This window comes from Erpetoichthys calabaricus, chromosome 8 (assembly GCF_900747795.2).
Source record: "Erpetoichthys calabaricus chromosome 8, fErpCal1.3, whole genome shotgun sequence".
In the NCBI taxonomy this organism is placed as follows: domain Eukaryota; kingdom Metazoa; phylum Chordata; class Cladistia; order Polypteriformes; family Polypteridae; genus Erpetoichthys; species Erpetoichthys calabaricus.
The window spans coordinates 75,840,556-75,854,377 of record NC_041401.2 but is presented as its reverse complement, the minus strand read 5'-3'; the positions used below and the strand labels follow the sequence as shown (position 1 = coordinate 75,854,377).

The 13,822-nt window shown below is 42.6% G+C and overlaps 1 protein-coding gene across 1 annotated transcript in view; it reads right to left on the bottom strand.

Annotated features, from left to right (window-relative positions):
* galnt17 (polypeptide N-acetylgalactosaminyltransferase 17) overlaps window positions 1-13,822 on the bottom strand; it is a 138,640-nt gene that overhangs the window by 31,309 nt on the left and 93,509 nt on the right. The window contains exon 8 of the mRNA XM_028806818.2: window positions 9,785-9,922. Coding sequence (XP_028662651.2) covers window positions 9,785-9,922 — 138 coding nt within the window. The remainder of the gene's footprint in view (window positions 1-9,784; window positions 9,923-13,822) is intronic.

The window sequence follows — 13,822 nt, the reverse complement described above, 5'->3', positions numbered from 1 at the left end:
CCAGTAGTGCCACCTAGCTCAGCCATGTTTGCACATCACTTGCAGGGAAAGCCGTTCTGAAATGTGGACTAGAAACTTTCACGGGCCTGTTAAGCTGACTGGGTTTTGTCCAATGAAATTCTCAACCCTGGGCTGCCTAACCTTCAGCTAAGCCATCAAGCAGAGTCGTGGCGGGCTGTGCAACACAACGTCATGGTCAATGGGGTATTTATGAACAGATAACACTTGTCAGTATTGTGATCAGTGCAATAAAAAAGTGTAAGTAAACTTAAGTGTCATATCATCATGTCTCTCATGTGGAAACAAACAGGCACTCACCACAAATTTTACCTCATATTTTCAAATTAGTACAGATTCCTAGTATGGAATATTTGAGTCTCAAATTTGCTTGAAATGACGGTCCATATGCCATACTGAACAAACTGGTTTCTTTGCTTGTTTCCATCATTCCAATGACTGAACCCGATGTTTGTTTTTAAAATCTATAAAGAGAAGATTGGGTCGCTGAAGTGGCTTAATTCTAGTTTGTTACTGTATATGTGATGGAGAGTTTAAGAAAAGCATTCCTGGGATGCCCCCGGGTAAACACAGCCTTGGTATCGCCTGTCTCCAGGATGAGGATGAATGAGGACACAAACAGCAAAGTTCTGAGCCGAGTGCTTAGTGCAGCTTACGCCATGCGATCAAAGCTCCAAAAGTGTTCAAAGGTTCGGGGCACATGTATCCGTGAAGGTTAAAATGACCAATAAGTGAAATAAAACCAAGAATAAAGCACAGTCACAATTAGCTTCTCTGTCGCTCCCCGGTTATATTTCAGCCAGGGTTCCTCCTCTGTCTGGGGTTCAAATCCTTGTTTTATCTCTTTTTTGTTAATCTTTGAATTATTTATGGATGTTAATGTTTTCTTTGATTATTATCTGCATTGTGCGCTAAGCCTTGGTTGCATTTCATGGGTTTTCTGGCCACCTGCCAATCGCCACCAGGAACCGGGTACTGCCCTATAAATCCAAGGGGTCTCCCATAATTCCTGGCAGTTCATTTCGAATGTGCTAGGGAGTGTTTGGGTGAGTTTCTGTTTTTGTTATGTTTTGTACTTTTTGTGAATTATTGGATTTTTTGACATTCTGTTCTGTTTTTTGACTTTGCCTTGGGATTCTGTGTTGGGACATTGCTTGCTTGGATTGCTTTATTGTTTCAGGCAGCCCCTTTATGTCTTTTTGAGTTAATTGGAGCTTCATGTATTATAAAATACAGTGGAACCTCGGTTTGCAAGTAACTTGGTTTATGAGTGTTTTGCAAGACGAGCTAAAATTTTTAATAAATTTGGACTTGATAAACGAGCGAGGTCTTGCAATACGAGTAGTACGTATACACTTTGTCTGCTGAGCATCATGTGATCACAACTGAGCTGATGGTTCTTCTCTCTCTCTCGCTGCGGGATTGTGGGCAATCGTCTCCTATTCTCCATCTGAGTCGGCGTGCCTCACTCATATAGTCAACATTTGTACGAGTGTATACTGTTTACTACAGTATTGTGACTCTGTGTGTGTGTGCTGTGACGTGCGAGTCCCTGTCATGCGCCCCAAAACACGAAGCTGAGTCTCAGTACTTTAGCAACACCAGCTTTATTCAGCTTGAAACAGCAACAGTGCAGTTATTTATTGTAGCGGGATCTGACTATACACAGATACAGCAGTCAGGCAGGATCGTGGCCAAGTAGTACTGTGCCCTGCACATTTATAATGTTCCTTGTTCCTTGTATCACCCATCGACGGCAGGCACTTATAAAATGTCCGCGATCTTTTCGGATTCGCTTTTATGGCAAACTGCTACAGCGCTGTGAGACTGCGATTGCTTTGGGACGCTCTTCCACGTGTCGTCCCGTTGGGTAGAATCCCACAAGAGTTTAGAAACTCACTCACACCAGCCATGATTCTTTTCAAAGGTAAAGTGCAGGTTAATTTATTTTATGTATTTTTACTTTATATTTTGTATTAATCATTTTTATATGAATAGTTTTAATCATCTGAGTTTCCATTATTTCATATGGGGAAATTCACTTTGATATACGAGTGCTTTGGACCGCGAGCACGTTTCCGGAACGAATTATGCTCGCAAACCGGGGTTCCACTGTACCAATAATGATAACGTGCAGTGAATACACTTGACTTGAGCAGTCCTAGTTTTCAGACTCTTTCTCTGTACGTTTAGCATTTGTTTGCTCAGAGGTTGATGCGCTTGCTGCTTCCTGAGCAGCTCTTCTTTTCTTCACCCTAGCGGTCCGCTTCTTCTCTTCTTTCATTGGCATCTTTTCGCATTAAAACTGATTGTCAGTTTTTGTGTTGCAATTACTTAGTACGTTTTTCTTAATTTTTCACTTAAGCTGGCACTTAAGTCTTCAATCTGCCTCAAGAATGATTTAAGATATGAAGAGGTAGGGGAAGTGACGGCGAAGATGGTAAGGATGATAACGGTGTCTGTACACATGCGCCACACAGCCGCCCTGCTGTGTGCTGCTGAGAGTTGATTCTACAATAAAATAAAAATAAAAAGAGGAATAACCTTGGAGGTCAATCATCACCCTGAAAGCGGATAATAGATGTCACATAGTATGTCATGTCATGTCATTGTCCAACCTGCTATATCCTAACACAGGGTCACAGGGGTCTGCTGGGGTCAATCCCAACCAACACAGGGCGCGTAGCAGGAACATAGTATCTGTGTACCAAATTTCAGGTCAATGGGTGAAACGGTTTGCGAACTACAGGTGATTTAAAATCCTGGACAGACAAACGGACAACCACAGTAGCATATTATATAAAGATTTTTGCAAAAAAAAATCTTTTATTTTATATGATTCTTTATTTGTCCTACTAGCTGGGATTTGACAGTGATAACCCTCTCAAGTGGGCATTTTTCGAAGTGCTTTGGGACTCCTCAAGCCCAGTGTGTCTTTTTATAGCTCGTGTTCCCTGCTCACCCCTTGGGTCTTCTCAGCCAGGGTGAGACGCCAGCTCTCATCCCAACCACCTCAGCTAGTAGTTGCTGGGACACCTAGAGCATGGCTCCATTATTCTACCATCATCCTCTGTAGGAGTCCTCAGCCGCTCAGGCTCCTACGAGTGCTCAACAGGACCAGCCCACCCCTGGGGCAATGTTCCTCTCAACACCATGCCTCCACTCCACCACACTGACTTGACCTCCCAATTCTTTGTTCTCTCTTGAATGTTTTCCTTCTTTCTCTTTTCCCTGACCTCTCACCCGGCTCTACCCGATCCTATTTCTACTTTGTGGGTGTAGCAGCTTGCCTTATTGACCCATGAAGTGTAAGTGAGGAATGGCTGGGATGATTGTGTTTCTACATGAATTAGCAAACCGACAGTTTCCTCACTGCACACCCCGCGGCCACACAGCTTTCCACTGGCATTAGCCCTCAGCCATGGTTTTTGAAATTATTTTAAAAACTATGGTCGAGTGAATGTTGGAAGTCGGAATGCCTGATGTCTTGGGGTCAAGTGGCCACTGAGGGATGACAACTACAGTGCAGGTGTGGCACCTCTCAAAAGTTTTTTTGTCAGAGACAGAAAGATGTTTGGTTAAAGCAGCCAACATCAGGACTCATCAAAGTCACAATGTTTTGCCTCTCTAATGAGATGTTGTCAGTAATTATGGAGCCAAAAGTTTTATTTAGGACATGGTAAGAGACAAGCTCAGAGTGAAGACAAACTCAAATTGGAGCAGACAGCCATGCTCTACAGTAGAAAGTGACAGCAGTGGTCAGTGAGAGCGCATGAAAAATGATGGAGTGGGACACCACTGAGCTGCCTCTGGGGAAACGAGGCAAACTGTGAGTTCAGCGTGACAATTGGAATAAAAGCAGTGCATCGACATGGGGATCAAAGGTAATGGGTTGACATGCTGCTTTCTTCTTCTTTTCTTTAGCTCCACTTGAGTAACTCTCCAATGTATCTGATTAATTGTGATGGTTGCAGCTTGATGCCAAGGCACATCAGATCTTCTTTCAGTGTTGCTCTTTATATTTTCCAGTTTTTATACTGTGTTGATGAAATGCTATAGTCACAGACTTCCCGCTTACAAACCTCATTGCATGTTTGGCCTGCCAAAACAGTAAGCAGGACAAAAAGTCTGCTAAAGTCCACAAGGTGACATTGATGCCTATTCTTGCATTTGGCACATCTCTCTTGTTGTATTGCATTACCACATTTCATTGTGTGCAGCGGAAAAGACAAAGTAGGTCCAGATTGGTTGGTGCTTACAAGTTGGCCTTTTTAACCCTGCTTTGGAAAATGTGAGGGGAGAGGAATGGAAGCTTGGAGCTGAAGAACTGTATTGTCACCCTGCCGTCAGTCCCAGTGAGGTATGTAACTGTCTTCTCCAATTGCCCTGTCTGAATTTTCTTATCAGTGGTGAGTAGGGTGCCCTGAGCTGTCATTCTGGCCTGAAAAGAACAAGCTGGAGACCCAAGTTCTGAAACAAGAACCAATCAAAGATGAGTAACATTGATGAACAGAATGTTGCACCAGTGGTCAAATATGTGGATGGGTTTATGTAAGACCTCAGCTGATTACTTTCTTCTGTAAACTCTCTGCTCAATCAGGTCGTAACCTCTACTGTGTAACAAAGACCCCAGTGACTGTGTCCTGAGTAGTGGAGGCAGCACCAGGAGCCAAAGGGTTGTTGGTTCCTGCCATGGTGACTACTCGAGGACCCACTGATGATCACCAGTAACAGTGAAAGCTGTCAAGCTAAGGAAAGAGGCCTTCCGTGCTGTGTTAGCAGAAGTGTTTCCACATTAGTCGGGGAGGCACTGACAGACCAAAAACATAGTAGGAGCAGCATTGGCTGAACCAGTGGTCCTCGTGTGGGTGGTGTTTGGTGCAGCAACAGACTCTGGCCCATTTTAAAGAGGTTCTGCCAAACCATTTGATGACTCAGTTATGCTAGACAGGATGATGGCCAGCTTGTTCTCATCAAGAGTAGGGAAGCATTAACCACAACTGGGCATATTCGTGAGTGGTAAACCCCGAGGATCTTCTAATCCTCCTTATGTCCTACTAAAAACCAGCTGCTCCCATTTACTGAAATTCAGTAGCCTTACTGGGTATGTATGTTCGTGTAAAAGAAGAGTTGCCTCTAGGCATCAGGTCTGTGAAGACAGTAATAAATGTCCTTCTTCTGTAAGTGTTAAAAATTAGGACATCCTAGAAGAATTAAAGACAGGCCTGGCCACACAGGACAGCGTCTCCAGTGCTGCAGGCTTTGCTGTGAGCTCTCAAAAGCTGTTGGCCACTTCAAGAGCTTAAAATGAGAAATGTGATTCAAATTGTAATCTCCAGTTTTGGGATCTTTATAATGCCTGCTGAACTACCTCAGGACACTGAGGGTGTCTCTTTGGGCCTTTCACTGTTGCTTTCTAGTACACTGGACCCTTAACGTTTGATTACTTTTTTTTTATCTTTGATTTGAGCTGGATGGCCTTTCAGTTTCTGAATCTTCTCTGAATTTGATGTCCTTGTATTATTCTTTCAGTATCAAGTCAGAGCAGTCCTTGAGAAGGAAGGCAGATGAAGTTGGAACAGTTGTCCTCACTTCTACAAGATGAGCTTTAGCCTTTAACACTAGAATTACCAAAGCCTACATAAAAACTTGTAATCCCAGCCCACCTTACATCCGTCCGCACCTCTGTGTCAGCGTCTTTTGTGTTGTAAATGTGTCGATCACCACAAGCAGCCTGCTAGATCACCTAGAAGTTTTGATTGGATGTGCAAACTTGGAGGTGAGGTCTATTCGGTCTGGGAACATCACCTGGACAGGACAATGGCCGCTTTGAGGGCTTAAATGGAGAACTGCAGGAGAGGCAAAGAGGGGGTATGTGCAGGTTCAGGATAGACTGGCACTAAACTCTAAATGGGCTTCTTCTATGATGGACCGGGTGAAAAATGCTAAATATTTTGTGTCATAAGTAAGAAAAGCTGCAGTGGTGTATTTCACATTGTGTAACTTCAATTTGTGTTATTAGTGATTCCTGATAAGATGGAATGTCCTGGTCTTACCCTGCTGATTGATTGAGGATTGAGAGGTATAAAGTCACCAGGAGTGCCAGTTAAAAATGTTTGCTATTTTTTTTAACTGAATGCTATTTTTCCACATACATCCACAGATATTGCATTTTGGTTAGTTCTTTTTGGTGGATATTTCTGTGGCTCTAGTGATCTTTACCTTTTTTATTTGATTACCAGCAACAGCGCCCTGCACGATATACCCTTGACTTGAGTATTCATAGTTTTCAGACTCTTTCTCTGTACGTTTATCATTCATTTGCTCAGAGGTTGATGTGCTTGCTGCTTCCTGAGCAGCTCTTCTTTTCTCCATTCTATTGGCCCGCTTCTTCTCTTTTTTCATCGGCATTTTTTTTGCGTGAAAAATGATTAAGTCAGTGTTTGTGTTGCAATTACTTAGTGCATTTCCTTAATATTTCACTTAAGCTGGCACTTAAATCTTCAATCTGCTTCAAGAATGATTTTAGATATGAAGAGGTAGGGGAAGTGACAGCGAAGGTGTGAAGGAATGAGAACAGTGCTGTACACATGCGCCACACGGCCGCCCTTTTGGCTGCTGCTGAGAGTTGATTCTACAATAAAATAAAAATAAAAAGAAGAATAACCTTGGAGGTCAATCATCACCACGAAAGTGGATAGTAGACGTGACATAGTATATGTGTACCAAAGTTCAGGTCAATAGTTCAAACGGTTTGCGAGCTACAGGTGACTTAAAATCCTGGACAGACAAACGGACAGCCACGGTAGCGTATTATATATAAAGATTCCAAACGGAAACTCCAGGTTGAGCCAAATAAATGACATTTCTTTTTAGAGTTTTACTTCCTCACACTGTTCAGTGTGGTGCTGAGGTGTCACCCGTTGCACGGCTGCACTTGGATCTCAATCCAGGTGGTTTGCCATCTGGTGGGTGAGGCAACACACTGTGATCAGCGCATGCGCCCAACCTCCATCCCTCTCTCTTTACTTCCTCTCTGATTGCCGTTTGTCTTGACATTTTGCCTGTGGCCATCTTTAATCAACTCTGTTCAGAGAGATGGGCAGCGCAGTGATTTGTAATAATCGATCATTGCTTGACGTTGCAAATACAAGGTGAGACATTAAACACCATATAATAACATGGCTGAAAAAAAGTTTGCATCCTGACCAGTCAATTTTGAGACCATGCTGCACGTTTAAAGGAATACTCCACCTAAAACTAATTTTTTTTATATGAAGCTTACCTTGTATGGTGTGTAGTGATGGCTGAGAAAAAAAATGTAATCTCATAGACATTTTTGATATCCTTTGTTGTTTGTGCAACACTTGTCTCCATAGATGTACGCTCTATCAGAAACATTGTCATCTCTGTTCTCCATAAAGACCAAGATATCATTCTTTTGGGCCATCGCTACAAACCACTTGGGTATGCAAAAAATAAAAGATTGTGATTTTTGGAGAAGTATTCCTTTAAGGAGCACAGCCTTAATGCCAAATGTTCCCCCGGGGACAAATAAAGTTCTGTCTGTCTACGTCAAGGCACACCAGACTCCGTCTACTCACTCTACACCCACAAAGGGCCACTTGAAATACGAACAATTAGCGTGCTGCCCACAATGAGGCGGGTGTCTCCTTCATTTCAGCCTAACTGGAGACAGCACTGTTAACAGGAATTTTATGAAAACAGCAGGAGCCCGTGAGTTGGGATATCACAGATGAATTAAATACCGTATAAGAATTGATCATAAAATCAGATCCCGACTTATACGCCTGTTCAAAAATGCGAACTTAAATTTTTTTTTTTAGATCTTCTTCCTTCCTCCAATCTCGCACCAGTTTCTCAGACACATCGAATTTTGTTGCAGCAGCGCAGTTACCAATTTCTGTCACCCCTTCAACGATGTTTAGTCTGATCGAACGCTCCATTGTAGATAAGGGATGTTCTTACGATAAAGGTGTATGAGGGTGTGAGATACTAAAAAAACACAAATCAGTGCAAACATTGCTTCGGAATAGTTCAGGTATTACCGTGTGGTCACATAGGCACAATACATAGAAAAAAAAGGCAGCGTGCTCCGTGGTTACTCTCTCAGCTGGGCGTTAGTATATCATAATCTCTTGGACCAATAGTGTGAGTTTTTCTCATTCGACCAACATTATAAAATACCGGAAATTATACAATAAAATCAAGCCCTGACTTATCCACGGGAGAACTTAAATGCGAGTATATACGGTAGTAGCCTACATTTAACATCCACAGTGGAACAGAGCAAAAGGTGAGCTGCAGTGGTCTTGTGACTGTCTAAGGAGAACCAAGTGGGCATCGGCCAGTTTTGATTTGCCTTCAGCAAGCGCATTTATGCTTAGTATTGATATTTTAGTTTATTTCTGCTACCTGACTTTACTTCATCAAAGCCACAAAAATCCTAAAATATTAAAAATGAAACTCTGAAGTAGTAAAGAGCAGCCTGTCACCCAGTAGCACTCACAAGATGTCACGCTACGAGTTTTTTCATTAACGGGAAGACTGACATGAGCTGGGAGGCTTATACCGTACACTGCAGTGGCTCAACAGAAATGATTAGAAACACAAAGCTTGTTTTAATGAACCGCAGCTCTACTCACACACTAAATTCAGAGGCTCAGCTACCTTCCCAAGCTGCACTGGGGCAACCTGTGCCATGTCTGCATTCTGCAAAACAGCTTAATTGGAAGAGCTGTCACTCCATTCCTCAGAATCGGCACAGTGGCTCAGACTTAGAAGCTGCCATTAAAAATGTGCTAACAGGAGCCAGTTGATGTCTCATCTGTGTTTGTCACGTTTATCATTATATGCACACACACACACACACACTCAGAGAGGCAAATAATCCTAAAGGTCTTTTCTTTTCACAGATTTGACAGGAAGTTTACAAGTCGTAGGAAGCAGAGCCATCAACTAAGAACAGCAAGCTCTACTCCATTAAACTGAAACAAGTAGCAGACATCACTGCCTGCCCGTCTCACTTGGTTCTGACACTGAGACTGGTCAGATCTAACATGTCGGCTCACAGGAGGTACTGTGGTATGGCAGCTGCTGTGCCTCACTGGAGGAGGCAGACTCCGTCTGCTGTGCTGACACAAGCTCACGGTACAGAACATGATGTTCAGCAGCTTTCACATTTTAAGCAGGTAGGGGAGATTTCCTTTACTTAAGGCCTTTCCCAAAGAGCGGTGGTTAGAAGCCCTTTAAATTTGTAACCAAATAAAGCAAGTTAAGGGAGAGAGCAGACAAAGATGAGATCTAGAAAGTCTGTCTGACAAAGCTTGATCTTCCAGCCACACTGCCCCTCTATACAACTTCACACTAGCCAAAGTACACTGGCTGCAGAAGATTTACTGCAAGTAAGAAAATGTGTTTAAGCAAGAGAAACAGAACATAAACATAGAGCCGGTAATACAACATGGATGTCTTTAACAAGCAGCCTTTGTCTGTCAATAGCGGGGAGCCATCATCACTGAAGCCTGAGAATATTCCTGCTTTGCAATGCAGTAGTGTGACAGGCAGGCTTACTTAGGTCCATCAAGCATAACCAAGAACTCAGGGGTCACTCCACCTTCCATCCCCTGGTCACACTGCAGTGTGCAGCATAAAGAACTTCTGCAGAGGGTCAAAAGGTTTCTTGTAGACTTCTGACTGATTGATAATTTCTACTGTTCTGAAGTTCCAAGCAGGTCATACTTACCTCCCCGTAATAAATGGTGTTATTGTACGTCCTCATCTCCGGATAGACATTGTCAAGGTACCACTGGAAATTCTTACAACTCAGACTTTTCCTTAAGGCCACCCTCTCGGAGACGTCACCAATGTCTATTCCGTGATTCTGCAAAAAAGTAGGCAATTTTAAAGAGTAAAAAATGACTATAATTAACCACTTCAGCTTTATTGCCATGCGTACAAAGAAGTTCGTAGCTGCATGTTTTTTTTCACACAGTGACAGTAATAGAATGCCAACAATAAACATACGACATCATTGAATGAATCCAACATACACACAAATATATACAGTGCATCTGGAAAGTATTCACAGCGCATCACTTTTTCCATATTTTGTTATGTTACAGCCTTATTCCATAATGGATTAAATTCATTTTTTTCCTCAGAATTCTACACACAACACCCCATAATGACAACATGAAAAAAGTTTACTTGAGGTTTTTGCAAATTTATTAAAAATAAAAAAATTGAGAAAGCACATGTACATAAGTATTCACAGCCTTTGTCATGAAGCTCAAAATTGAGCTCAGGTGCATCCTGTTTCCCCTGATCATCCTTGAGATGTTTCTGCAGCTTCATTGGAGTCCACCTGTGGTAAATTCAGTTGATTGGACATGATTTGGAAAGGCACACACCTGTCTATATAAGGTCCCACAGTTGACAGTTCATGTCAGAGCACAAACCAAGCATGAAGTCAAAGGAATTGTCTGTAGACCTCCGAGACAGGATTGTCTCGAGGCACAAATCTGGGGAAGGTTACAGAAAAATTTCTGCTGCTTTGAAGGTCCCAATGAGCACAGTGGCCTCCATCATCTGTAAGTGAAAGAAGTTCGAAACCACCAGGACTCTTCCTAGAGCTGGCCGGCCATCTAAACTGAGCGATCGGGGGAGAAGGGCCTTAGTCAGGGAGGTGACCAAGAACCCAATGGTCACTCTGTCAGAGCTCCAGAGGTCCTCTTTTGAGAGTGGAGAACCTTCCAGAAGGACAACCATCTCTGCAGCAATCCACCAATCAGGTCTGTATGGTAGAGTGGCCAGACGGAAGCCACTCCTTAGTAAAAGGCACATGGCAGCCCGCCTGGAGTTTGCCAAAAGGCACCTGAAGGACTCTCAGACCATGAGAAAGAAAATTCTCTGGTCTGATGAGACAAAGATTGAACTTTTTGGTGTGAATGCCAGGTGTCACGTTTGGAGGAAACCAGGCACCGCTCATCACCAGGCCAATACCATCCCTACAGTGAAGCATGGTGGTGGCAGCATCATGCTGTGGGGATGTTTTTCAGTGGCAGTAACTGGGAGACTAGTCAGGATAAAGGGAAAGATGACTGCAGCAATGTACAGAGACATCCTGGATGAAAACCTGCTCCAGAGCACTCTTGACCTCAGACTGGGGCGACGGTTCATCTTTCAGCAGGACAACGACCCTAAGCACACAGCCAAGATATCAAAGGAGTGGCTTCAGGACAACTCTGTGAATGTCCTTGAGTGGCCCAGCCAGAGCCCAGACTTGAATCCGATTGAACATCTCTGGAGAGATCTTAAAATGGCTGTGCACCGACGCTTCCCATCCAACCTGATGGAGCTTGAGAGGTGCTGCAAAGAGGAATGGGCGAAACTGGCCAAGGATAGGTGTGTCAAGCTGGTGGCATCATATTCAAAAAGACTTGAGGCTGTAATTGCTGCCAAAGGTGCATCGACAAAGTATTGAGCAAAGGCTGTGAATACTTATGTACATGTGATTTCTCAGTTTTTTTATTTTTAATAAATTTGCAAAAACCTCAAGTAAACTTTTTTCACGGTCATTATGGGGTGTTGTGTGTAGAATTCTGAGGAAAAAAATGAATTTAATCCATTTTGGAATAAGGCTGTAACATAACAAAATGTGGAAAAAGTGATGTGCTGTGAATACTTTCTGGATGCACTGTATGTACATCTGTCTTTCCTTCTTTCGCACCATTACTGCTGGGGCTAGAGCCTTGATCTTAATGAAAAGCGTATGACCTGATGCATTCTGGACATTCTGGAAAACTTCAGGTAACAGCAACCTTGGTAAAGTGATCTGTGGTTGTGGGTTTATAATGGCAAAGCGATGGCAAAGCCATGTGACATATTGAGAAGAAAAGAAGAGCAGAGACATCTGATAAACGTCAAGCAAGTGACAGCAGCCAATTACATGACAAAGAATACCATAATAGGAAGAATTAGAGTAAGAGCAGTGCCATCTGCTGAGAGTCAAATGGCAGATACAGAACAAAAGAATGACTCAGATGGAGAAATGCATGCTGATAATCAAGCGGAGAGTTTATTATTGTTTTTATCTAGCCATTTGTTGGATCTCACAACCCCTTTCCATGATGTTGAACCACATTGACAAGCAAGAAGAAATCCTGAATACGGAGGAACTGAACAGACACAAACACGATGGCTTATAGGCATGAAAGACAAATTCCAGGATGCAGAGTGCGAGAACATTCCAGAGACAGAAATGCACGGCGACAATCAAGGAGAACGTCAACTACTGTATTTGAAACTTCTGACCTTATGAAAGCATTGCTTTTACATCCTTACATTGATGCTTCTTGGTAGACCACTACTTGGTAAATGACATCAGCGATGTGATCACTGTCAAGCTGTATTTTTTCATGTTGAAAACAAAAGAATGTGTTTCCCTAAGTGGTCTAAGATGAGAAGTAATAAAATACTGTATATCATCACTACTAGAGGAACTGAAAGGAGTAACTATTTAGAAAACACAAGAAGTATCCGCAGCTCCTTATCTTTAACGTGGCTTTTATTTGCATTTTGCTTTAGGACCATGGCTGTGCGCTATATGTGGGCTGATCAGTAGGGACACGTGTACCAGTATATATATACATATATATACTGGTACACTGGTACATATATATACTGTATATACGAGGCCTGCCAAGAAATCAGTGAAGATATCTGACAAGATCCACAGAGCTGTAACCGATGAACTGATGGACTCTGCAGAAGACAATTTCCAAAGTTGCTTCCAGGAGTGCCAATGACCAACATGTAACAAACAAGCAAGCATTTTCCAATAAAATTCTCTTTAATATCAGTCGTATCCTGAAAAGAAGAGAGCAAACTCAGAAGTTTTATTCATGTGGTCAACAGACAAACTGAATGTACAGACGTAGATAAAAGGAAAGTGATGAATGCTGATAGCGCTACAAGGCACCCGTGACTTGGATACAGAGGTCCTTCACTTGAAAAGTTCAGATTCATCACTGAACTGATTACTCTGACTTTTTAACGGATGCACAGGCAGGTTTAGTAAGTTGCTCAGGGTCACAGAGGAGTTTGAACCAGGCCCCAGCCAGGCCACACTACCTGCTTTCATCACGTGGTGTAGAGCAGCCGGTGATGTGTGTCCACCACATATGATAATTAACATGGCACTCTCTGTCTCTGTCTCTGTCTAATTCTGGTACTGCGCATCTAAAGACTTTACTCTGAGTAACACGGATTGAACTGACATCAAATGAATCAAACTATCATCACACACATTCTGAACTATCATGGACATCATCATCATGGAAGCTGTACTGAGATTTGCCTCTGGGTGATTTTATAGAAATAAAGTTAATCATGTCCGCTGGGTGTTGTGATCTGTATCTCAAGGCATTTCAAGGAAGGATTTATACAATATGTGTGTTGATGTAGGGCTTTTAGATTGCAAGATCACAATTTTCTCATTGGTTTTCTGTTTTTGGTGTAAATTGAGAAGGTTCAGGATTTTCTCTGTTACGCCACAATGCCATCTTTGTTTCCTGTTACACCTCTGTCTCAGGGTGTTTGGCGTCTCCAGTTGTCATGATGTTCTCCCAAAATTCCACAGAGCCACTTGTGACACCATCACTCCAAACATCTCCGAACATCTTTATTAACGCTGAAACTTTCAAAACCTGTTTTCCTTTTGACTACCTGGTTTTTTCATCTCTTGGTCTTGTTTCTGACTACTGATTTTTAATTACGTTTC